General features: G+C 47.3%; 1 protein-coding gene across 1 annotated transcript in view; it reads left to right on the top strand.

The window, feature by feature from the left end:
• Nucleotides 1-24,498, top strand: part of DOCK2 (dedicator of cytokinesis 2) — a 410,412-nt gene that overhangs the window by 332,433 nt on the left and 53,481 nt on the right. The window contains exons 31-33 of the mRNA XM_060146542.1: nucleotides 5,496-5,596; nucleotides 5,689-5,747; nucleotides 16,424-16,572. Of these exons, the coding sequence (XP_060002525.1) occupies nucleotides 5,496-5,596; nucleotides 5,689-5,747; nucleotides 16,424-16,572 (309 nt within the window). The remainder of the gene's footprint in view (nucleotides 1-5,495; nucleotides 5,597-5,688; nucleotides 5,748-16,423; nucleotides 16,573-24,498) is intronic.

Here is a 24,498-nt window from a genome sequence, read left to right on the forward strand (position 1 = left end):
GCAGAGTGGTTAAAGAATGCAAGTTCTGGAGACAGATGCACTTGGATTCAAATGCCAGCTTCATCATTTTGTAACTGTGTGACCTTGGGCAAGTTAGTCAACCTCTCTGGGCCTCAGTTCCCTGTTCTCTAAAATGGGGAGAATCATAATACCAATAGCATAGTTTCTGGGGAGGATTTAACAAGAACACATGCGGCATGCTGGGCTCATTAATGAAATCATTCAACAAATATTTCCTGAGTACATGTTGGGTTAGACATGATCCTAGACACTGGATATACAACAGGGAATAAAAAGATGAGTTTCTTGCTTGCATGATGCTTACATCCGGTAGAGGAGACAGAAAATAAATTAGTTCTGCTTAAAATATGTCATGAATCCTGTGAACAGGGTGTAATGAGGGCAAATAATGGATGGATCTAGTTTAGTCCAGGCGGGGTGGGAAGGCTTCCCCTGGAAGTGATTTTTGAACTGAGATCAAAAGGCTGAGTAGGAGTTTACTAGGTAGCAATTTCCTCATTTTGTCCTTATAAGTACCCCCTTTAGATACTATCTAAAGTCTCAGAGAGGTAGGGTAACTTGCCCATGACAGTGGAGCTTGTAATTGGATTGGAATTCTGGAAGGTGACCTGATGGTATCTATGAAAACAAACAACAAAGACAACACAAACAATAACAATATCCGCATAGACCCTGTGCCTTAGCAGTTCCACGTCTAGGAATGTATACTACATAACAGTCTCTCATGCATAAAGATATATAAACAAGGATGTTGATTACAGCACCAATGCTAAAGAAGAAAAAAGTTGGAGTCAAGCTAAATGTCTATAAATAGGAAATTGGTTACAATTAAAGTACATTCTTAGAGCAGAAGACCATGCAGCAATAAAAGAGAATGAAGCAGATCTGTATATGCTAATGTGGAAACATCTGCAAGAAATATTGATGAGAGAAAAAAGCAAAGTATAGCAGACTATTAAGAAAAGATGTCTATACATATGTTTGTTTATACACAAAAATTTTTGGAAGGATATCCAGGAAATTGTTAGCAACATTTTCTTCTGGGGAATTAGACTAGGGTCCAAGGTAGGATGGAAAATAACTTTTGATTATTTAATCTTTTCAATCATTTAATTTCTTTCACTGTGTGTATATTACATTTATAATTTTTTGAGAGTTAATTAAAAATAGATGAATTCTAATTACACCCACTAGCGGTATGACTGGGTGGTTGTTTAATTTACCTGGATCTCACTGTTTACATCTGCGAAGTAATAGATTCGGACCAGATGACCCTTACATTTATTCCAGCTTTAACCTTCTTTTGTCCTACGATTTCAAAATATGAAATTCCCAATCAGAAATCACCTTACTTCTTCCCCGGGGAAAAGGAACCTGTGTGTTTTGCCAAAGATTCTGTGGCTTCTCTGAGCCATCCAGGCTGGGCTGTTAATAAAATGCCACCAGGCAGCTTGGGCCAGGGAGGAAAGAAAAATCTGGGATCTTTTGAAACAACTGGAGAATCTCTCTAACAAAATGGTGATCAGTAAATAAATATTTTCTGGAGCACAACTGTACTCAAGCCATCGTACTGAATTTAGCATTCGGGATACAAATAAGTAAAAGCCAGAACCCTTGGTACTGGTGGAACTTACAATCGGAAAAGACAGGGCTTACAAATGCTCTACGACCAGTACTCACAACAATCCTTTATGGTAGTTACCATTATTTTTTCCATTTTACAAGTAAGGAAAATGAGGCTCAGAAAGGTCAAGTAGCTAGCCAAAGATGGCTCAGCTAGTAAGAGAGAGACTGGTATCCATTCCCTAGTCTGTGAGACACTGAGGCATGTGCTCTTAACCACTGGAGGATCCTGTCAAGTGAGTGGAGCACAAGGTCAGGTGCGGAACGATGGACCCACATCTGTGGTTGCACCTACTAAGTGCTCCTCAAATCCGGAAGGGCTGAGCAGACCTGATGTGCTCTGCCTCCTGGGAAGGCCTCATGAAGGAAGTGGGTCTCGACCTGGGCTTTGATGAAAGGATGGAAGTGAGATGCTGCAGGTGTGAGAACCACTGTGAGCAAAGCCACGGAGGCCAAGACGCTTGTGTTCTGTCTGTGAGTCTGAGCAGATCAGCCCCTCCCCCCTCCCCAGGCAGTTTGCTGAGGGAGATAACACTGGAAATTGCCTGAAAAGCCAGGTTAGTTCATTTGGTTCTGATTCTTCAGGAGCAAGAGTCAAGGAAGGTTCAGGCAAGAAGTATCATGAGTGCCCAGCCGTGTCTAGTTGTGGCCACTGCTCAGCTCTCAGGCACTGCACAGAGCCACTGACCATGACGGCCTTCCCTCAGTTCCAAAGTTGGACCCACAGAGCCTCATGGGCAGAACTGGGCAGGGGCTGTGGGTGAGACACTTAGGGGCACCATTTCTGATCCACTAAGAAGCAGCAGCACTGGATCTATGGTCTCATGGTCCACAAAGATCTTCAAGGAGAGAAGTCAAAAGAAAATCAGGTGCACTCCTAAGTATATACCCAAGAGAACTGAAAACATACATCCACACAAAAACTCATATGTAGATGTTCATAGCAGCGTTATCCATAATCGCCAAAAGGCGGAAACAAACCAAATGTCCATCAGGGATAAACAAAATGTGGTATGTCCATATATATTTATACCCAGAATAGTATTCAGCAATAAACAGAAATGAAGGACTGACACCTGTGACAACGTGGATGAACCTTGAAAACGTCATGCGTAGTGAAAGGAGCCAGACACTAAGGAAAGGTCACATATTTTCTGATTCCATTTCTATGAAATGTCAAATCCACAGAGACAGAAGCAGCTTTGTGGTTGCCAGGGGCTGAGGAGGAAGGAAGAATGGAAGTGACTGCTAATGGGTGGACGGTTTCTTTTTGGGGCAATGAAAATGTTCTAAAATGCCTTGTGAGTATACTCAAACCCACTGAATGATATACTTTAAAAAGTTAATGTTATGATATGTGAATTATATCTCAACTTTAAAAAAGAAAATCAGGAATGTGTGACAGAAAACATTTTTGAAGGACCAAGTCAGGTAGAATAGAGGCTAGCAAGAAGCTTAATTAGATTTGACAGGGTCTAGGTATTCTCAAACATGGTTGGGAGAGGGGGATTTCTGGAATTATTCTCAAAAGTGATACCAATTCAACTTACTTTGTCACATACCTATTTCCTGTTGTAACCTGATTATTCTTATGAAATCCCCTACATTCAGGAATTTTTCACCCTAGAAATAACCCATTCCATGTCCTATGACCAAGTTTTCCCGTTCCTTGGCTTGTGGTTTCATATCCTGGTCTTAGATGGGAGGAGGTGTGAGCTCTGGGCTTACGCAGACCAAAACAGTACATTTTCAGAACCTGCAAGTCATGGGGACGTCAGGAGGAAGGACAGTCAGAGTGGCTGAGAGACGCCAGGAGGAAGGACAGTCAGAGTGGCTGAGAGACGCCCTGACCTTTACTGTGTTTGGGTAAGCGAGGTTACTACGGAAACAGAGGAGCCTGAGATCTGATTCTCAGGGTGATGGGCAGTTTTTGGAGGACTTTGAGGAAGGGAGTGATACGATATGATCCTTCCGGGTTCTGTGTGCAGAGTTGACTTTACGGGGGCCACAAGCCAGGAGGTCACTTCACTGCACCCCTGGAGAGACTTGGTCTTTTTGGACTCTGGGAGATAAAGTTTCAAGTAAAAGAAGGAAAGCTCATTTCCTCAACAGAGTATGAGCTGCACAAGGGCAGGGACTGCTGTCTGTATAACCATTGCCCTATCCCCACGTGATGACAATGCCTGGCCCATTGAAGATGTTCAATAAATATGTGTTAATGCATCCTCAGCTAAAGACTGATCACAGCGTGTAGATAGAGACTTGAACGTCAATCGGAAGGCTTGGGTTTAAATCGCAGCTCTGCTGTATGTTTAACAAGCTGTGTGACCTTAGGCAAAATACTTAAGCCCTCTAAGCCTCAGTCTCCTCAACTGTAAAATGGGCCTAATAATGGCTACCAAGTTTTGAGAGATGAAAGGAGGGATGTGTGGGAAAGTGCCTGGCCCATGGTAAAATGAAGGGCTTGTTTTGCTCCTTTCTGAAACTGGAACCACAAGCCCAAATGAAAGTAATACTCTGGGCAGCAGTAGGGGCTTTATCAAGGGTAGAGCTGCCTTTCATTTAGTCTTGGCCATCTGAAACTTCCGATGAACATCTTTGAGTGAAGGATGAAGGTCTCACTGGCAGGTGATTTCCCCAGCTGGTGTTAACCCTCCCCTTGCTAGTCAATGTTTAGAGGAGGCTGGAAGTATGTGGGCTTTGTCCAGCAAAGCCGCCCCCCACCTGCTCCTTGCAGGGCCATGGCATCTCGTAATAATTGCCCCTGAGCACCGAAGGCACCAGGTTGTACTATTTGCTTTGGTACCAAAGGGGTCACTAGAATAATGAAAAGAATAATAGGGCAAACCAGTGCTTTGGAGCTCTTACTGAGATTCACGCCCTTTAAACACATCATCTTTACCATAGCCCTCTGCAGTGGATACACAGGTACCCCTTTTGCAGATGGGTTCACTGAGGCTCAACAATACCTTGGTTTGGGTCTCCATCTCGGTTCTGTAGCCTGTGTCAATATCACTGTCACTGCTGCTAATCTTTGGAGCCCTTGCCCTGTGCTGCACACTTTACCTGATCTCTTTCACCATGAGCCGTGGAGTGGGTTCTAGTATTAGTCTCTTCATTTAGCACCAAGAGATCATGTAAATGTGACGGTTATGACAAGCTTACCTGTAAACTTGGCCCTCAGTGGTTCTTGAACTCAAATTAGCATTGCAATCACCCAGAGTACTTGTAAACACACGGATTTCTGGGGTCCGATTCAGTAGGTCAGGGGTGGGTCCAGAGAATCTGCATTTCTAATGAGCTCCCACGTGCTGCTGGTACTGCTGACCAGAGCCACACTTCAGAACCATTGAACTAAAGAGAAGGAAAAGGCAAAATATTCTAAGCTGGAATAGGTTGCAGGCTGGTCCTCTGAGCTGTCGGGTGAATTAGCGAGGACTTCCATAGAGGCTGAGAGGCTCTGAAATACTTAATCCCTCATCACCCTCTACTTCTAGGGCAGAGAACCAGCTCACCAGGGCACCCAGCTGGGGCGACTTGTCTTTCAAAAAAACAAAATGAAGCAAAACAACAACAATGAAAAAGCAGCCCTAAAATCTTCCTCCTTGCCCAAATCCTGTTGTCAGAGAGAGGATGTGGTCGGCACCTAGAGAAATCCATCAGTTATCCTCGCTCTGGCCGGGATGTTAGTTTCAGAGTCAGTGCCAGTTAGCAAATTGCAGCGCACAGAATTAAACTGGTTCTGCCTCGGTCTTCTGCCATCTTCATAAATTATTCACGTTACCCAGCGTTTAATATGCTTTCCCACTTCAGACCCTCTCCGTGACTGTTCTCCACTCTTTCATTTACAGCTGTGGAACAACTATTTTCATCTGGCGGTGGCTTTTATCACTCAGGATTCTCTGCAGCTGGAGCAGTTCTCACACGCCAAATACAACAAAATCCTGAATAAGTAGGTTGCATTTGGATCTCTTGAAAGGGGGGTAGGGGTTCATAAGAATCTCTGAGATGGTGACTGAAGCAGACATTTTTTGTTCCTCCTAGGTACGGGGACATGAGACGGCTAATTGGCTTCTCCATCCGTGATATGTGGTACAAACTTGGTGAGTAGGCACACACAACCAGACAGACACGATCTGCACAGGCCAGGCTCCTTCTTGAAGACCATCCGTTAGAGGGCCATGGGGACTTCAGCAGTGGGAGCTTGAAATAATAGTCTATCGCTGTACGCACCCCGGGTCCTTAATAAGTGCCTGATGAGAGAGGGTGCCCATCCCCCAAATCCCACCCCCCAAAACAGCTGTGGATCTGCTTCTCCTTGATGCCCCTGAGGGGTTAAGAACTCAAACTGGATTTTACAAGAAGGAGAAAGAGCACGACTGCTGTGGGAGTACACGTCACACGTGTGCTTTCTGCTGACTGGTGGCCGTTCTGCATCCCGCTTCCTATGTGATGTAGTGATCTACAAAAGACCCTCCAACTGCATGGGGGAGAATTGTTTCCATGGAAGACGAAGGTCTTTTGCGGTATGTTTGAGCTGAAACGTGACCCCAGAAGCTGTCCCTGCTTCAGTGAGCTGCAGGAATCCTGTGTGAGCTGAGTGGCATCTGTGGGAGGAAAGAAGGGGAGATGGAGTCCGCCAGGCATTTAGGGAGGGTCTGAGTCAGACCAGGGCTAAGGAGATCTTTATCTAGTCTTCACATCACCTCCTGCAAGATGGAAACATTACCTGCTCCTTTTACTGATCAGGAAACTCAGAGAGGGAAGCAACTTGCTTGAGATGAAACAGTGGCAAATCCCAGAGCTTGGTTTTGATTCCACGAGGCTGGGGGCCACATACCTCGCCCAAGGCCTGAATCCTGCTCCATAAATAGGTGCGGAAAGGATGAATGGGTAGATGGATGGATGAATAAATAGTAACAAGTAATGAACCATTTTCACCTCCGATTTTTGTGCACCCTCCTTGACTCTCTGCTGCCGAATTGCTCTGCCCTGGGCCTGGATGTGGGCCCTCTTCAGTCGAGCACTTGCAGTGCTGTGCCCATCTCTTAGATTCAACCTATATCACCCTCCCTGACTTTGCTTCTTGCCTCCCCAGACATCTTAGTGTCTTTCAGTTCCCATCTGATTTCCTGGACAGCCGTTCCTCACCCTTTCCAGCAAGACCCGTTCGTTGTGGGGAAAGCACAGTGGATATCAGCCTGGGTTTTGTGTTTGCTGGCAGCAACTCAACTCAGGCCAAGAGCACATACTGGTAACAGGAGGGTTGTGGACTGGCTCACAAAATCAAAGTGAGAGCTGGGGAACCAGGCCCAGAACAGACTCTACATCTCTGCCTGGGGCCTTGCCCCGTCATTTACACGCTATGAGGCCCAAAGCCAGGGGACTGAGTGACACTGGGCCTAACCTGGGGAAACAGCATCTTCTCCCAGGGTGCTTACGAGGATCATGAGAGCAAATACTGGGAGAGTGAGGCCATGGAGGCCACACCCATGTCAGAGTTTTTATCATTATTTTCACCCTCGTGCCATCAGGAGGGAGCCTAATTTTCCTGTTCTAGCTCAGTAGTCATCAAAGCCAGGCCTGTGTCACTAAAGCCTGAAGGGCAGGGCCTGGGCAGTGCCCAGGCAGATAATGTAAAAGAGTGAAGGGGCTGATGTATGTTAAACCCACAGAAATCCATAAAGCAGGGTACTGTCAACATTTGGGGTTGGATAGTTCTTTGTTGTGGTGGCTGCCCTATGTATTGTAGGACACTTAGTAGCATCCCTGACCTCTAGCCACGAGATGCCTACCCACCAGATCCTCCTTAGTTGGGTTAACCCAAAAAAGTCTCTAGACATTGCCAAATGTCGTGTGTGTGTGCACGTGCGTGTGTGTATATAGAATTACCCCCGTTTGTAAGCCACTATCATAAATAAATACCATCTCTGCCCTGTTTTTCTAGAACAGCATACCTTTCTCACTCTATCTTTTGTTTTTCCACTTTGGATAATGACAGGGATGTAAGAAATACTTTATGCTTCATTCACCATTACCCTGCAATAGGGAAAAACAAAAAAGCATAGTGCCAGTGAAGGCCTACCTGGTAGCCAGCATCTGGCCTCAGGGGTCAGGATTATAGGAAGGAGTAGGTGGGCCTGCAGCAGAGTGAAGCAGATGTGCCCCAGCTAAAAGGGACAGTTGCTGTCCTGCTCTGGTTGACCGCCGTCCTTTTACAATGCAAGGCCGACACTGTCACATCTTCCGTTTTTTCAAAAGAAGCCAGGAAACATAATTTTTAAATGCATTTTCCAATTTATGAATATTGGTGATAACTAATTGCAAGTTTTTAAAACGTTGAATGTGTCCAGTGAAACATGGGGCCCAGATTCGGTTTGCATATGAGTTTGCATTCTTTGCTTTACAACAGCAAAGAGGAGGTAAAGCCGTGGTGGGCTTCCTTTCCCAGATCTACACATCAAGCTTTGCCAGAATTGCAAAGCAGGGATCTGTGCTTTGTTTGTTTCTAGTTCTTCCACACAGCCTGCTCTTTTCTGAATGTCCTTCATTGCCGTTGTTTTGCACACAGAAGATTTTATTTAGATATAGATTATGTTTTGGCAGGCGTTCCTGTGTTCCCAATTATGCTGATGAATGAAAAGATGTTACCAAATATTCCACCTGCTTAGAATCACAGAACATCAGAACTGGAAGGGCCCTTTAGAGATCATATTGTCCAGCATTTTTCAAACGTTTATTTTTAGCTGAGGACCAATAAAAAAAATATCCTGCTCATCACAGAAATTGGATGAAAGCCAAGCTATTCTAATTGAAGTCAAGTGGGGGGCCCAGAGCCCATTATAATGGGCCTCTCCTGAGCTCCCATGTAGACCCCTGTGGATTTTCTGGGGAGAAATCCTGAAGTACTTCAGAGAATAGTTTGAAGCTACAGGTCTGGTCCAACCCACCATTTTACCAATGAGGAAACTAGGCACATAGAGACAAAGAGGTGCGTACGAGATCCTGGAGTGGATTAGAGTTAGATTCAGGGCAAGTACCCTGGCACGAGTGTTTGTCCAGAAGCATCACAAACTTCTTGATGTATTCAAGTACCTGTAGGATGAATTAATGTAATTAAAAGTTATACTTGTTAGGGTTTGGGGGTTGCAAGAAAGAGATGCTGACTGTGGCCGCCTTAATCAGGGAAGGAGGTACTTATGGGAAGGGGAAGGGGAAATGGGCTACCAAGGGTAGGCCCAGAGACACTCAAGGATCCACGACAGGTGGTGTGACATTGCCTTCAGAATGTTCCATCCCAGCATCACTCTGCTAAAGGTCCAGTCTCCAGGGGACACCATTCTATTGGCCTTCCTTGGATGACCTCTCCATCGATGCCCCCACCAAGCCTACATCCCTCAAGGGAGGCAGAATTTCCCAAAGGAAAACGTTCATGGAGTTATGAGAGGTCAAACAAAGGCACAGATGTCCACAGCAGAAAACAAAAAGTAAAGGATGCTGCTGGCAAGGATGGCGGAGGCTCCAAGGAAGAGGAAGGTATATCAGCCTGAAGGGGTTTTCCTGCTGCTAATTAGTTACATGGCTGCCTTCTTTTTGCCTATCTCCTTCAGGGATAAGGGGAGGCAGAGTGAATGGATGGTTCCCCATCCCCACCCCACTCCGCGTTCTGCCAGATGATGTCATTAGCACACTTTCTCTAACGTGCTAATGAGGTTAATCTGCTAATCCAAACCAGGACTAAGCACTGTATACATGAGGGCCCAGTGTAGTGAGAACACTGCCTTGGGTAATGATGGGTTTTAAAGTGCAATTTGTGGAATATCCAAGACAGAGTGAAACTTAGAAGCTATCTGTGGCAGACGAGGCTGAGTGCCCACACAATAGCCATTCCATCCTTCTTCCTGGCTAAGTGATCCCTGATGTTTTTTTTTCATGATCACAATTTGCTCAGTTAACAATGACTTATAACAGGTGATGGCCATGTGACCCCGCTCTAGCCAATGAGAATCAGAAGAAATAAACTTCCTGGGGCTTCAGGAAAACATTTTTTTCCCAATTAAAGTAAAAGGAAGGGGGACAAATTCAATGAGCACAACACATTTTTTGCCCATAGTCTTTCCCCCTCTTCCTTTCTGGGAAACAATAAGTTGCCTGGAGGTGTGGTAGCCACCTTGAAGCCATGAAAACAAGAGTCACACCCTAAGGATGGAGGAGCAGCTCTGGGCTGACCATCTCTGGCTTCTTGTTAAGGAAGAAAACTAAAGCAGAACGTATTCAGTTTAGCCATGGCGATCAGATTTCTGCTACATCCCTATCTGATACATACATCATCTAATTCAATGCCTTGATTTTACAGGTGAGGTCACTGAGGCCCAGAGAGGCACAAGGACATTCCCAAGGTCAACAACAAATCAGTGACTCAGCTGAGGCAAAAGAGCCAGACTCTTGACCTCAAGTCCAATGTTCTTACTAATAGTTTGTTTCAGAATATGCAGATTACTTTCCAAGAGTATGAAGTAGCCAACTGCGTTTTTCAAAGACTGCTGATAATGAGTAAATCATAATGCGTGTGAAGTTTTAAACTTGTTTTAATGCCCAGTGCAGTCAGGGCATCGTCACCATGATCATCAGTATCATCATCTTTTTCTCATCAGGAGGGATTTGAGCAACCCTGTGATTATAAGATAGCTAATTGCAAAGATAATCCCAGGCTGGAAGATTATTCAGGGAAAAGTCTAGACATCTGTGTGTGTGTGTGTGTGTGTGCGCGCGCGCGTGTGCGTGCGTGCTTTTGTGAGAGAGGGTACATGCAGGGAGGTCTTTATGGAGAGAAGGACCATATGTTGGTACTAGGACCCAGCCACTAAAGGGTTAATGCCATTTGAGTCTTGGGATCCTGGGATGATGCCAAATCTAATGTACTCTTCCTGATAACGTAGCATCATAACATTTGATTTCTGCTTAGAGTGAAGCAATGCACGTTTTGCCAAAATAACTGTACTTAACCATCCCACATTCACTTGGGTTAATGCCAGTCTGCTGTGTTAACAGTCTTCATAGGAAAGAAAGACAAATTCCGGCGGCTGGCATCATGGCCTCACACGTGGGGAGGTCACTCCCGGCAGAGCTGTGAGAGCAACTGCACCATTACTTTTTAAGCATCTGTGGGGTGCCCAGCTTGGTGCTAAGCTCCAGGGAAGGGCGGGAGAGTTGGGAAAGTATAAGGCACAGTCCCTGCCCTGCCTGGAAGAGCCTACCATCCGGCTCTGAGAGCAGAACAAACTGAGAGTGTAAAGAACAAAGTAAGAGCATGTTCTTTAATGTGAAATGTGTGGTGGAGACTCAGGAGTTCAGGCAAACAGGAGGATGGCTCTTTTGAGTAAATGGCTCTTGAATTAGTCCCCAGGGTGGTCAGAACTGAAACAGAGGGGAACGGGGGAGGAGCAACTATTCCAGGAGAGCAACCAGCCTAAGCAAGCATGACTTCTTAGAGTTGGGCAGAAGCTGCTGGGAAGAAATAGGAAATGGGTTTAGAAAGGCATCCATCCATCCACCCATTCATTGATTCATTTAACAACAAATATTGAGCACTGTGATAGGCAGAATAATAGCTCCCCAAAAATGTCCAAGTCCTAACCCCCAGAACCTGTGTATAAGTGACCTTACATGGCAAAGTAGACTTTTTAGGTGTAATTAAGGATCTTGAAGATGGTAAGAGTATCCTGGAGTATCCACATGGACCCAATGCAATTACAGTGTCCTTGTAAGTGAGGAAAGGAGGCAGGGGAGTCAGAGAAAGATTAGAAAAAGCAACACCATTGGCTTGAAGGTGGAGGAAGGGGCCATGAACCAAGGAATGTGGGCGACCTCCAGAAGCTGGAGAAGGGAAGGAAAGAATTTCCTCCTTAGACCCTCCAGAAAGAACTCAGCCCTGCTCACACTTGACTTTAGCCCAGCGAAACCCATTTCAGACTTCTGACCTCCAGAAGCATAAGATTAATCTGTGCTGCATTAAGCCACCGTCTGTGGTGATTTATAATAGCAGCAACAGGAAATGAAGACAAGTACCCTGTAAGTGCCAGGCACTATGCCTGTAGCTGAGGCTACAACTGAAAACAGTTGTAGTTAGAGACATAGCCCCCAGCCTCAGGGACTTTGTACTGAATAGTAACAAACTAATTGCGGAGCTATTTAATTATGGTTGCAAGGGGACATAGCTGTAGAGCAGAAGCTGGGGGCGTCCAGAGAGTGTGTAAAGAACTCCTGCCTAGTGAGTGAGCTGAGGGGGCCTTGATGAGGAACGGGGGGAGCCCTGAGCTCCAAAGCAGTGCTGTCCTAAGGAACTAGCATGTGAGCCACCTGTCTAAATTCAAATTCTCTAGTGTCCAAATTTTTTTTTAAGTATTTAAAAAGCAGTGAAATTCGTGTTAACAGTATGTTTTATTGAACCCCATATTCCAAAGTGTTATCATTTCAACATGTAACCAATATAAAACATTACTGAGATATGTTACCTCTTTTTGGTTTGTTTTCCAGAACTCTTTCTTTGAAATCTAGTGGGTTTTTTTTACACTTACAGCACATCTCAGCTCGGAGTAGCCTTATTTCAAGTGCTCAAAGACACATGTAGCCAAGTAGCTTCCATACTGGATAGAGAACGAGTAAGATTTACTTGTGGAGGCGGTGGTGATAGGATTCAGGGCGGTGATGGGGTCACGGAGAGGGAGGGAAGAGCATGGTGGGCAGAAGGGGGCAGTGTGCAGGCCTGAGGAGGGGGAAGCAGGGCGAACCGGAGGAACAGGAGGCAAGCCAGTGGAGGGAGGCTGGGGTGTGGAGACGGAGCGTCGGGCCAAATGGGCCTGCGGAGCAATGGGACCCATGGAAGGACTGTAAGCTGTGGACCAACATAATCAGACTGGGGCTTTTCAGACATCTTTGAGAACAGATAAGAACATGTTTCGATCGGATAGAGAAGAGTTTAGAGGGTGGTGAACGTCAGCCGTGGGAGATAAGATACGTCTAATCCGACCTTCTTCCCATGCCAGCGCTTTACTCTAGAGGTGAAAAAACAAACTGACTGGACTGAGAAGTTCCATGAAAAGCCCCAGGGGGCTCCATGAGGTCGGACCCGGTCTCCTCACATTGCTCTTTCCAGAACCCCCCCTAGGCTGAGCTTGTACTGCTCAGCGTCATCATCATAATCAGCATCGACACTTCCTGAGCCTTTCTGATGAGCCAGACCCTGTACAAAGCCCTTTGTCTTAAGCTTCTCAACGATTCTTCCAGACAGGGATTATGATTATTATCTCCATTTAACAGATGAGATAACAGAGGCTCAGGGACATTAAGTGACAGGCACAAAGCCACACGGCCTGGAGTGGCAGTGGGGGGACTTGACCCAGGTTATCAGGCTCAGAGATTCTGCAGGGCCCGGAGGGAAGCCGGGGCCGGGCACGTTCTGGGTAACGAGGAGAGAAACAACCGCCTGTCTCAGAGCAGTGCTGGGAGGGCGATTTTCCAAGCCTGGGAAGGTGGAGCAGAGATCTGTGTTCCTTCTTCCTCTTTTGAAGTGAATGAGTGGTCTTTCCTGAGCAGCCCTACTTTATTTCAGAGTCCCCAAGAGGCTTGCGGGACGCTGAAATCCAGGGGGTGGTAACTTGCCCTCATCCCATTCATTTCAGGGTCTGTGTCAGCCCTCGCAGGGCCTCACGCTCTCAGCTCGAGTGCGCCTGGTGCCCTGTCAGCCCCCTGAGGTGAGCGACTTGCCCACCTTCATTCTCAGCCTGGTTCACGCGATTGTCTCCTCCCTTCCTTCTTCCTTTCTTCTTTCTTTGTTTCTTTTTTGCCAGGTCGCCTTCTTAGTGCCCTCAGACCCTTGGCCTGCAATCTCACGGTCTCTTCCTGAGAGGGGTGATAGACAAGGCCATTGCACAGACTGGAAACTGAGGCCGGAGAGCACAGGGGACTGCTCTCCACCAGCACACCTAAGCTCTTCCCTGTGCTCTCATTACCACCTGAAGCCTGTGTAACTTCCTGAAGCCTGTGTAACTCGGCATTTGGATGTATCCTGCTGGCTTATCGGCACTTTGTATCTGTTCCCAGTGAGAGTCCGCTTCCATTATGTGAAAAAGACCCTCTCGCCCATTCCCTTCCTTGCCTTTTTTTGAAAACAGCAGCAGACGTGTCCCTCGAATGAGGAATTTTTTTTTTTTTTCCCAAATGAGTTTGCATTCACTTAGCCACAAATATGTTCTCTGTGTTTGTGTGCCTGTGTGGGCATCTATGATTATAAAGGCACACATTCAGATTACTTGAACACAAAATCCAATGTGCTGAAATTCCATTTTTGATGTAAATGAATAACATTTCTTTCTGGAGCATTGTAAGTGCCGTTGAAACCACACTGCATTTAGAGAGCAGCATCTCTTTCTCTCCTCTTTCCCTACTCTTCCAAACATCTCTTCCACTGAATGCAGGTCCGAAGTGTCTAAGAAGTCCCTGGTCCATGGATGTCCGCTCTTTATTTTAAACCATCTTAAATATATCCTTATCAGACCCAATGCCCTCCAGTATTCTAAAGGCCTTTGTTGTATAAGCAATTTCTCCATTCCATGGTGGCTTATCTGACAGTTTCTCATTTACCTTCTACTTATTATTGCAGTCGACTTTGAATTTTAAAACCCCTCTGAGGGTTTAAAGGATCTTGAAGGACTAAATCAGAAACCTAGATTAGCAGTTACTATAAACCTTCAGGAAAGCTCGTTTTTTTCCCCCTTTTTTTCTCTTTGGATCAATGTGAAGTACAATCCAAATACATCCTATAATGAAGCTGATATCCTGGTTAAGTGTCTTTATATTTCACTCAACTCTCTGCCAGCCGTCATCATTTCATTCTCACTAGCCGAAGATATTCCGAGGATGATGCCTTTTTTATCTGAATTCTGGGGAAATACTCACTCCAACCTTAAGCCTCATTTAGGCTGAATTAAAATTCATTTTCTTGCCGCCTTCCCTCTTGGCTCCTTTTCTCAGCTTTATTCGAAAGCAGCGGCGCCAGGCTGTACGCCGTACCGCCTGAGTTTCTGCACCCCAGGAGCTCTCTCCCCCAGGCGGAGACCACCAGTGTGCATCCTGACAACGGGGAAAACCAGGATGGGCTTCTTAGGTTCTGAAACTCAGGGAAAGAAAGACGCAGCTGCTGATGAAACACCTGGGTGTCAGCTCAGTGACAGGGTTGCTGGGATAGCCTTGCCCATGCTCCCTAGGAAATCCCCGCAACTCTTAAGTGCCCCTCTCTTTTCCCCCCCTCTGCCACATCTGATGTGTGTATTCTGAGGAGTCTGATCCGTTCTGCTCAACAAGGCTGCCCTTCACGGTTCGTTTTGGCCAAACGTGACAGCCGCAGTAGCTAACACTATATGAAGTGTGCCACGTGCCAAGCACCGTCCAGGGTGCTTGATAAATAATAATTCATTTATTCTTCACAACAACCCTATGAAATAAATACTGTTATTCTCTCCCATTACAGATGAGGACACGGAGGCCTCAAGGGGTCAACTTGCCCAACATCACATAGCTAGTTGATGGCAGAATCCATTTACATAATTCAGGCAATCTGCATCCAGAATTGGTGCCCTTCACCACTGGGCCACGCTACCCCTCCCTCTCGGTGCTGATTCTCCCGGGCTCTGGGTTAAGTGTACACAGACATATTTTCACATGGTCTTCTCAACAGGTGGGCATTGTGATTGCATTTTTATAAGACACATATCCAAGTCACATAGCCAGTGAGTGTAGGAGCTAGACAAATTTATTTCCTCATTCAGCAGACATTTACTGAGGATCTAATATGTTCTATGCTCAGTGCTACAGATAACAACAATAAGAACAGACATGACCTCTACTCTCACAAAGCTCTCAGTGGGGGGGAGGCAGACGTTTATCAAATGAAGCCATCATTGCCAAGTTGACTAAGAAGACAGACCACCAACCAGTGCAGTATCTGACATAGCTGGCAGTGGGGTGGGCATGCAGTAGGGCTTTTCTCAGCCCATCCATCCATGAGAAGCCAGGTGGTAATGGGCAGATGTTGGGGAAAAGGCAGGGAAAAATATTACCAACAAAGGAGCTGTGTGTGCACGGGTCTGGCAGTGAGGAAACAAGGTGAGCTTGTGACAGTGGAACCAGGCCAGTGTGGCAAGAATGCCAAGAGCCAGGGGAGGGGACGCGGGAATGTCTTGAAATGAGGCTGAAGAAACAAGAACTTGTAGTTTCTGTGACCATAAGTGATGTTTTAACTCCCGCTATTACACTGACCTTACTTTTATAGCAGGTTCTTGGCAGCAAAGTTTGCTTTTCTTGTTTTCATGAAACAGTTGGTAAAAGCATGTTCTCCAAATCTCAGAAACATGGCTTGTGTTGCAGACAGACATAATTTCAAGTATCCCTCTGATTTGCCATCACTAGCATATTCCGTCAGGGCCCTGTTTGCAAAGGAGATGATGCAGGTGAAAACCCTTATAAACAGCGACGTGCTTTCCACACGCCTGGGTTATTATCCTTAACAACGGAGCTTGTTTTGGAAGATGCACATGTCTCTTACAAGAGTGGATGTACGTAAAGTGTCCAAAATGGTGCCTGGATCCCGGTAAACAACTATATCAGTGTTAACTATTGCTTTCACAGTCTTGCCTCCCTTTTTTCCTTTCCCCAGGCATGGTCTGAGAACCTGTGCATCATGAAAACTGTCTCATGGGTCCATGTCCCTCTTCTCTTTCAGGCCAGAACAAAATCTGCTTCATCCCAGGCATGGTGGGACCTATATTAGAGATGACACTTATCCCTGAGGCTGAGCTCCGGAAAGCCACCATCCCAATCTTCTTCGACATGATGCTGTGTGAATATCAAAGGAGTGGGGATTTCAAAAAGGTAGAAAATGAGGCTGGAAACTCATGCCAGCACCCCTAATCCCCAGCCCATTTTTCCATAATGATATCCTTGCTCCATCTGCCTGGACCTCATTCAGAGGCTTGACGGTAGGCTGGGGACCTTTATTCTGGTACCCTGAATGAGCTGGCAGATCGGATTTGGTCAGTATTCTATCACACTTTCCTGGCCGAGGCCGAGATTAAAATGCACTTCCTTGCTGTGTATCAGCGTGGTCCCTTTCTCAACAGGAAATAGTAAGGATTCTATTTCTGTACCGAAGAGTCCCCTCAAGGTGTGTCCAAAGGCCCCCTCCCTCCCACCTGCCCCAACGGGACACCCACCTCTGTCCAGCACTTCTGCTCTGGGATGACTCGGAAGATCTGAATAGCTGAGAGAGCGCCTACCCTGCCAGGTGTCAGACTTGGCCATGCGTCAGGGTTGACAGCAAGTAGAGCCCAAGGCCCATACGTAGGGAGGCCCCGCAGACCCGCCGCGGGGATGGAATGGGAGGCTTTCCCCCGCATGTAGGGAGTGGGCCACCTGTGTCAAACGCGAGGGCCACTGACCAAGCATTGAAAATCCTGTCAAACAGGAAGGATAAGGACCGTTTTCTGGGCCCAGTCACTCCAGATGCTTCTGCCAGTGGAATAAGCACTAGTTTCCACAACAGGTTCCTGGCAACATTCAGTAGTCACTCCCAGTTTAGGAAGGTGTGTCTAAGTCCTGCCAAGTTTGCCTTAGCAGTACCTCCAGGTCTCGCCCTCCTGTCCGCTCAGCCCCCTTCTCACCTGGTGCTCCGCCTAACTGGGCTCTGTGCCCTCTCTCCGGCCTTGCCGCATTTCTGCCTCTCATTCTATACCACGTCTGGCCGCCAAACAGTTTTCCTTAAAACAGGTATCTAAGTGCCTTCTAAAAGGCAGCAGATTCCGAAGTGCTTTTCCTTAAAATCCTTGCAGACCTTACCCTCCCATTGTTCACTGGTTCTCTAATCCTCACCAAATAAAGCCCAAACCCTGTCTCCTGCATTCCAGGCCCTCCTTGCTCTGGCCTTCCATCAAATGTTCCAGCCATTTCCTCCAACTCCTTCCTCCCACCTCACCTCCAGGCAACCCCCACCCCCCACCCCCACCAGCTCACCTGAATTGCGTTGCCTTGGTGAGCATCCTCCTTCATGTTTCCTCTTCCTCGGGTTCTCTGCCACATTCACAGTCCTTCCTGCCAACATCGTCTACACTCCTACCAATCCTGCAAAGCCCACTGCAACGCTCATCCTTTAAGAGATCTTTGCCCTCTATTCCTATGTCTGAGGTATCCTTATTATACACTGCCTTGCACTAAACACACTTCTGCATCTTCCTCATCTTCATGTCATTAAAGTGATGATGATGATGGTGACAATGACTGCCATTAACTGGGCGTTTACTCTGTGTCAAGCACGGTAAATAACTTCCATACAGTAGTTAGTTCATGGGCTGAACTTTTTATTACAACCCTGTGAGGTAGGCAGCATTACCACCCAATTTTAAGATGGAAGTGCTGAGGCTTAGAGAGGTGAAGTCACTTACCCGAAGTCACACATCAAGAAAGAGGCAGAGCAGAGGTTGCAACACACAGATCACTACAATCCCAAGCCCAGGCTGTGCCCACTGCACCATCCAGCCACTGGCCTCATCGCAGTAAGTGCTGGCTGAATGAGAGAACGAGTGGCATCGTTGCAAGCAGTGCCTTCTCAGAAAATGTTCCGTGGAGCTCTAATCCCACCAGATGCTCTATGGAAGAGGGCTTCGAGGTTAAATACCTTGGGAAGCCCCTGCATGCCATAACCCCTGTTGGAGACTTCCAGTGCACATCAACGTAGCCAAGGCACTGAGCTGTTCCACAGTAAACAGACCTGTTGAATTTCTCAAATTTATTTCTTGAAGAAACATCTATTGGATGTGCCAATCACTTTGGAAAAGGTGGTTCTAAGAGGAAAGAGACTAGTTAGCTGTGATGATCTCAGTGTGAGAGGGTGCGCTCCCCGCCCAGGGACTGGTGGGAGCTCTCTAGTCCCAGGAAGGCTGGTGACCAGCTGCCCCCCTGCAAGGAGCCTGTAAAGAAATCAGGTGAGGAGTTCAGATGGAGAAAGACACCATATCCAACCAGCTGGGGTGGGGGAGTAGAAGGCGCAGCCCTGGATCGAGTGTTTGATGGTTGTCTGGAATCTGCTGCCTTTTAAGTGGCGGGGGGGGGGGGGAAAGTCTGTGAAGCTTGGGAACCTGTGAAGGGCACAGTACATGGGATGAAGGGCATTGTGCTTCCCCTCAGGTCAGCACTTCCCGCAATGGTATGGGCACCAGCTGGCTCAGAAGATGTCCTGGGAGCAGGTGTGCAAAAGATACACTCCCAGTACTGATGGTATACAATGTACGAAGGAGAAGCGCACCCAGGTCCTTTCTGGATTACAACCTGACAGTTGTGTTTGGTGGCCTCATGTCTTCCGAGGCTTGCCTGTCATGTGATTTTCCTGCCCTAATGGATTCCCTTATTGAGGCATCCCTGTGGCATGCACCCACCTATTCCCCATGAATGGGGTCATCCCTGGGCTCCTCGCTCCAGGCATGTGTTCATCGTTAGCTCCTTCCCCAGTTGCTTCTCTTCATTGCTACCTTATCAAAAGGGATGGGACAGTCAGGCTGACTAATGGGGCAGCTTCCCACGTGAACGCAAGCTGCATGCTTGGTGGGAGCCCAGCTGTGGGATGAGCAGATCCAGGTGTTACCGCTTGGTTTGGAGTAAGCAGCCATGGACGGTGTCCCCAGGAAAGGGAGGAAACAAGGCTCCCATGAGCCCCAAGCTGCCCTGATGGCCAGATCCGGAATGAACCGCAGAACCGGGCTTTGAGACCCAGCAGGCCTCGTGTGCAAGCTGGTATTAGTGCACGATGCCAAACAATGAGATAAGGGAAGAACCACGTGCCCAGAAGATGACAGGGTTCCCTTTCTAACATGTGGGTTTTAATGGAAATAGCAGAGCTCACAGGAGAACTTAGCAGGGCCTTTGCTCCTGGCTCACAGCAGGCCCTCTGGCCTGATACCCAATGTCGTGTAGTTCCTTTGCTGTCGTCCCTTTGCTGGGCTCTTCCTTTGCTTTCTTCGCCGGAAGAATCCTAGTCATCCTTCGGCTGAGGCCTCACATGTTGGGAAAGCCTTTCCTGCTTCTTGGGGCAGTGGAGCACCTGGATGCAAGAGACCAAGATTTGTTCCGGCAGGATGAGCATGGACGGAACTGGGACAGGAAGAGGGTAGACTCTGAGTGGCTGGGCTGGGGAGAAGGAGGCTCCAGGGCAGTCTCTCTGCTATAAGTTTCTTATGCAACCTCATCACCAGATTTCCCTCCCTCCCCCTCTAGCCCCAATTAAATGCCCGATGCATTTGACTGACAGCCGTTACCCCTCAGGAGTACATCACTTCACCCCAGACCGTCTCTGTCTTTAACTGGGACTGGATTTCATGTCCCTGGTACACTCCATGACTCCCGTGGTGGGGCTGTGGACAGCAAGAGGGGCCTTGAGTTGCCCACGCTGTGGCTGGCGTGGCCATGCCCCAGTTAAAGTGAAATGCATCTAGTCCTACCTGCGTGGAGCTCAGGCATGTCACCTGTGCCCCATAGCATGACAACCTGCTCATAGGTCTGCCTCCATCACAAGACTGTGAGCTCCTCTTTGAGGGCCAAAGCGGTTCCCTCAGGCCTGAACTCCCAGCACCTGTCAAGTGCCTGACGGGAATGTGACGTGAACCATGTCAACGTTCTCAGTATGAATGGAGGCATTTAGCCCTCAATCCCACCACTGCCTTAGTACATTCCAGTAAATGTTTTTATAATGTAGGATAATGAGGGTGGCTGACCACTGCCTGAGTAACCCCATAGGAGGCTGGGTAGACCAGCTGTCTTGCTGGCCAAGTCTTTGTGGAGGGAGGGACTGTGGGCTTTCTAGATGATGTTGGTGGGAAGGAATGGAGGTCCTGGGATGTAGAGAGGAAGTAGGGGGGTTACCTATGAGGCAGATTGTAGAACAGGATTAGGTACTAATCAGCAGGAGGGTCTGAGCTCTCAGCAGGCAGGAGATCCAGAGAGAATCCCTTTCTCAGAGAAGGAAGAGATAATAGCATTTGACAGCAGCACTTAAAACAGTGCCTGGAACACAGCAGGAACTCAGTGATTGCTTGTTGAATGAATTAATGGACAAAGATACCAGTTTGGCAGATTCCACTGAGACTGAGCGTTGGCATGGAGTGAATTGGTGATTCAAATGGCTTAGAACATAACGTGGAAAAGTGCAAATCAATTCACTAAATATGTACTGAGCACCTACTGTCTTCTGGACACTGTGCTTTGGAGTCAGATAGACTTGCTGCTTATCAGCTGAATAAATTTGGGTAGGTTAGTTAACCTTTCTCAGTCTCAGTTTTTCATCCATAAAATGTGTATCATAATACCATCATAGGTTCCCAAACTCAAGCTCCATGGGTGATGAAATGAAACAGGAAGAGATGAGATAACTCAAAGAAAATTAGGAAGCTTGCATCGGCGTCCCTCCTCACATGACACTGTCTCCTCCAGCTTCCTCCCGTGTCGGCTTCCACCCGCCCCAGGACAGCCAGCATTTAGTTAACAAAGGAGACCACAGGCTGACTTACTGGTGCCAGTTTCATCTTTGTTATCTCTCTGCCATCCTGACCTGTCACACTATTTCTGCCCCCTCCCGTGTCATAGTCAGCACTTTACCTTTTGTTTTTTTAAAAGGAATTTTGCCTTTTTTTTTTTAAATTTTATTTATTTTTTTATTTATTTTTGACTGCGTTGGGTCTTCGTTTCTGTGCGAGGGCTTTCTCTAGTTGCGGCAAGTGGGGGCCACTCCTCATCGCGGTGCGTGGGCCTCTCACTATCGCGGCCTCTCTTGTTGCGGAGCACAGGCTCCAGACGCGCAGGCTCAGTAATTGTGGCTCATGGGGCCAGCTGCTCCGCGGCATGTGGGATCTTCCCAGACCAGGGCTCGAACCCGTGTCCCCTGCATCGGCAGGCAGATTCTCAACCACTGCGCCACCAGGGAAGCCCAGCACTTTACCTTTGAAGGTAGCTGAGGAAGAGCTCTTGATCCCTAAATTTCACACTTCGGAGGGGCCCGGCTCCTATCAAAGAAATGTTCTAGGCAAACAAGATGATGAAAATAGCCAAGAGGTACAAAGCAGTCAAGAGAGGCAGAGGAAACAGTGCAGGGAAGGCATGATGCAAATGTGAGGCCCACGTGATGTCATTCTGCTGCAGCAGGAGGTCTGGACTCCTAGAGCTCACCCCAGTTTTCCTGAGTGTTTAAGATGGCTATTGGGCCCTGCGGCATGTAACTTTTGTGAAAGTAACCTGAGGATGCTCCTTAACAAATATCCATCTTGCAGGGGTGGGGGAGGGAGTCAGTGATGAGATGCAGTCTTGAGGTGTGGATGAAATGGGATTAATTTGGAGAAGCCAGAGCTGCGCCCTAAGCTCTGCATAGTGACAGTGTTGGGGGGTAAGGCCTGTCATGCTGACGTAACGTAGTGTATGTTTGGGAGTGTATGGGACCCTTGGGAGGACCCTAAGTCAAGCCCATCCATCCTTTGAAACCCAAGACAAAGGTCCCACATTGCCTGTTTCCTGATTTATAAATGAGGCTGATGATATCCATTTCCCTTGACTGTTGTAATATGATGCTAATGAAGAGGACAGTGTCAACAATGTCACGATGATGATTGCTACCAAATATGAAGCACTTACTATGTGCTCAGCGCCAGGCCAGGCCTTTCACATGTGTTTTCCCATTAACTTCTCGCCACAGCACTATAAAGCCGGTGCTGTTTTAAATTTCCATTTAATAGATGAGAAAACGGAGCCTCAGAAAGGCTTATTAACTTGCCCAACAACACATGGTGGGGAAAACAGTCAAAGCACGACTCAAACTAAGTCTCTTTGTTGTCAAACCCTGTGGTCATAGCCACTCCTGAGCAGAGCACAGCACTGGCCCCGGCAGCCCAAAGGGCCAGAGTCCACCCTGGGACATGCTTGACTGAGGCCTTCCCTCTCTAACCCACTCCGGAGGGTTCAGGCGTGGCTGGCGTCCTCAGCTCTGCACATTCCTGGAACCCTGTAATTTCCCTCCCTGTGGGCTCTTTTGTGACCCTGAGACAAGTGCTTATTTAGCCCATCCACTTCTTGGCTCTAAAGGAAAGTTCATCTCATGAGGAGGAATCGTGCCAGCATTTACCATTGAACAATTTAGACGAAAAAGCTGGTTTTCTCCCCCCAGAACTGCTTTCCAGTAACATTCAGCAGTAATAACAGTAACATTAGCAGCAATCATAAGATGACAAGCAAACCCAGTGCGTACCTGAGCCTACGCACTCCCCTAGTGCTTTAGAAATAAAATTTCCCCAGCCCTCCTAACTACCCCATGAGGTAGGTACCACTGTTATTCCTATAATATTGATCAGAATCAACAAGCTATGGCCCCAGGCCGAATCTGTCCTGCCACCTGTTTTTGTAAATAAAGTTTTACTGGACTGGAGTCACACCCATTTGTTTTTGTATTGGCTACGGCTGATTTGCCGCTGTAACAGCAGAGGTGAGTCGTGACAGAGACTGACCCACGACACCTAAAATATTTACTGTCTGGCCCTTAAAGAAAATGTCTACTGAGCCCTGATAGAAACTATGACACTGAGGATTAGAAAGACCTACTAGCTTTCCCAAGATGGTGGAGGGGATGGAGGAGACATCGAAAGCCAGTGCTTATTTACCCCAACCGCGGCCTAACGTCAGCACCTACTCTTGTCGTCCCTTGGCTATATTTCTTCCTGCCCTAGGCTTGACACAGTATACACGTCTAATCGTGCTAGCCCCCAGTCCCCGACTTTGGATGACGCTTGACATGCTTAACAAAATGCTTAACAAAATGCATCATGTAAGTGGCATGATTCATGTGTAGACTGGCAGCCCAGACCCTCGCCATATTGGCCTCTGTCTAGGTCTCCGTTCTGATTTCCATCCTTTCTTGCTTGAACTCTCTGCTCCAGCTGAACGCTCTCCTCATTTTTCTCCACGTTCCAAGCTACACACCTTTGCTCAGTCCATCCGCCCCCCTGACACACACACACATAGAATGGCTTTCCTTTTCCTATTTATCACAATCCTACCCATCTTTCCAGGCCTGTGTATCTCCTTCCATAAATCTTCCTCAACCGTGGAAACTCACAGGAAATTCTCTCTCAGCACAAGCTGTATCAGCACAAGCTTCTGGTCCTTACCTTTGGCCCTTAGCCCACAAACGTGAGGGAACAACGGCCCCACGGATGATATGTGAAGCAGAGGGAAAGTGAATCTGGTCTCTGCCTTCCGTCACCGAAAGATTCCAGCCAACTCGACTGGGCTTGATCCTTTGTGCACTGGAAAGAGCCTGCCAATGTCTCTGCCATTCATCTGAGACTTCAGACAAGCCACTTAAACTCTCTGGGCCTCTATTTCATCTGTAATAATAACTGACACTTACTGAGGGTGGTGCTAAGCAGGGGCTGGCTGTTTTTTCATGCATTATAGCATTTAAAGGTGATCCTTGACTTCCAGACCTCATGGAGTTATTGTGAGGACTGAGGGTAAAGGGGCTGAGTTAGGATCCAGGAGCGCCCAAGGGCTCCCTGGACCTTGTTGAGCTTTGCCAAGAACCTCCCTCCCTTCTCTAAGTGCCAGTTTCTTATCTACTGGTAAGAAGGGAGATGGGTGGACTGCATGATTTGGATGGACTCATCAAGGCATGATATTAAAACAGTATACAAGCCCTTTTTGCATTACAGCCATGTAAGAGAGACAACAAATGGCTCTTCAGAACGTTGAACTCAACTGGGTGAAATGCTTCTT

The sequence above is a fragment of the Lagenorhynchus albirostris genome, chromosome 3, assembly GCF_949774975.1.
Source record: "Lagenorhynchus albirostris chromosome 3, mLagAlb1.1, whole genome shotgun sequence".
Lineage (NCBI taxonomy): Eukaryota > Metazoa > Chordata > Mammalia > Artiodactyla > Delphinidae > Lagenorhynchus > Lagenorhynchus albirostris.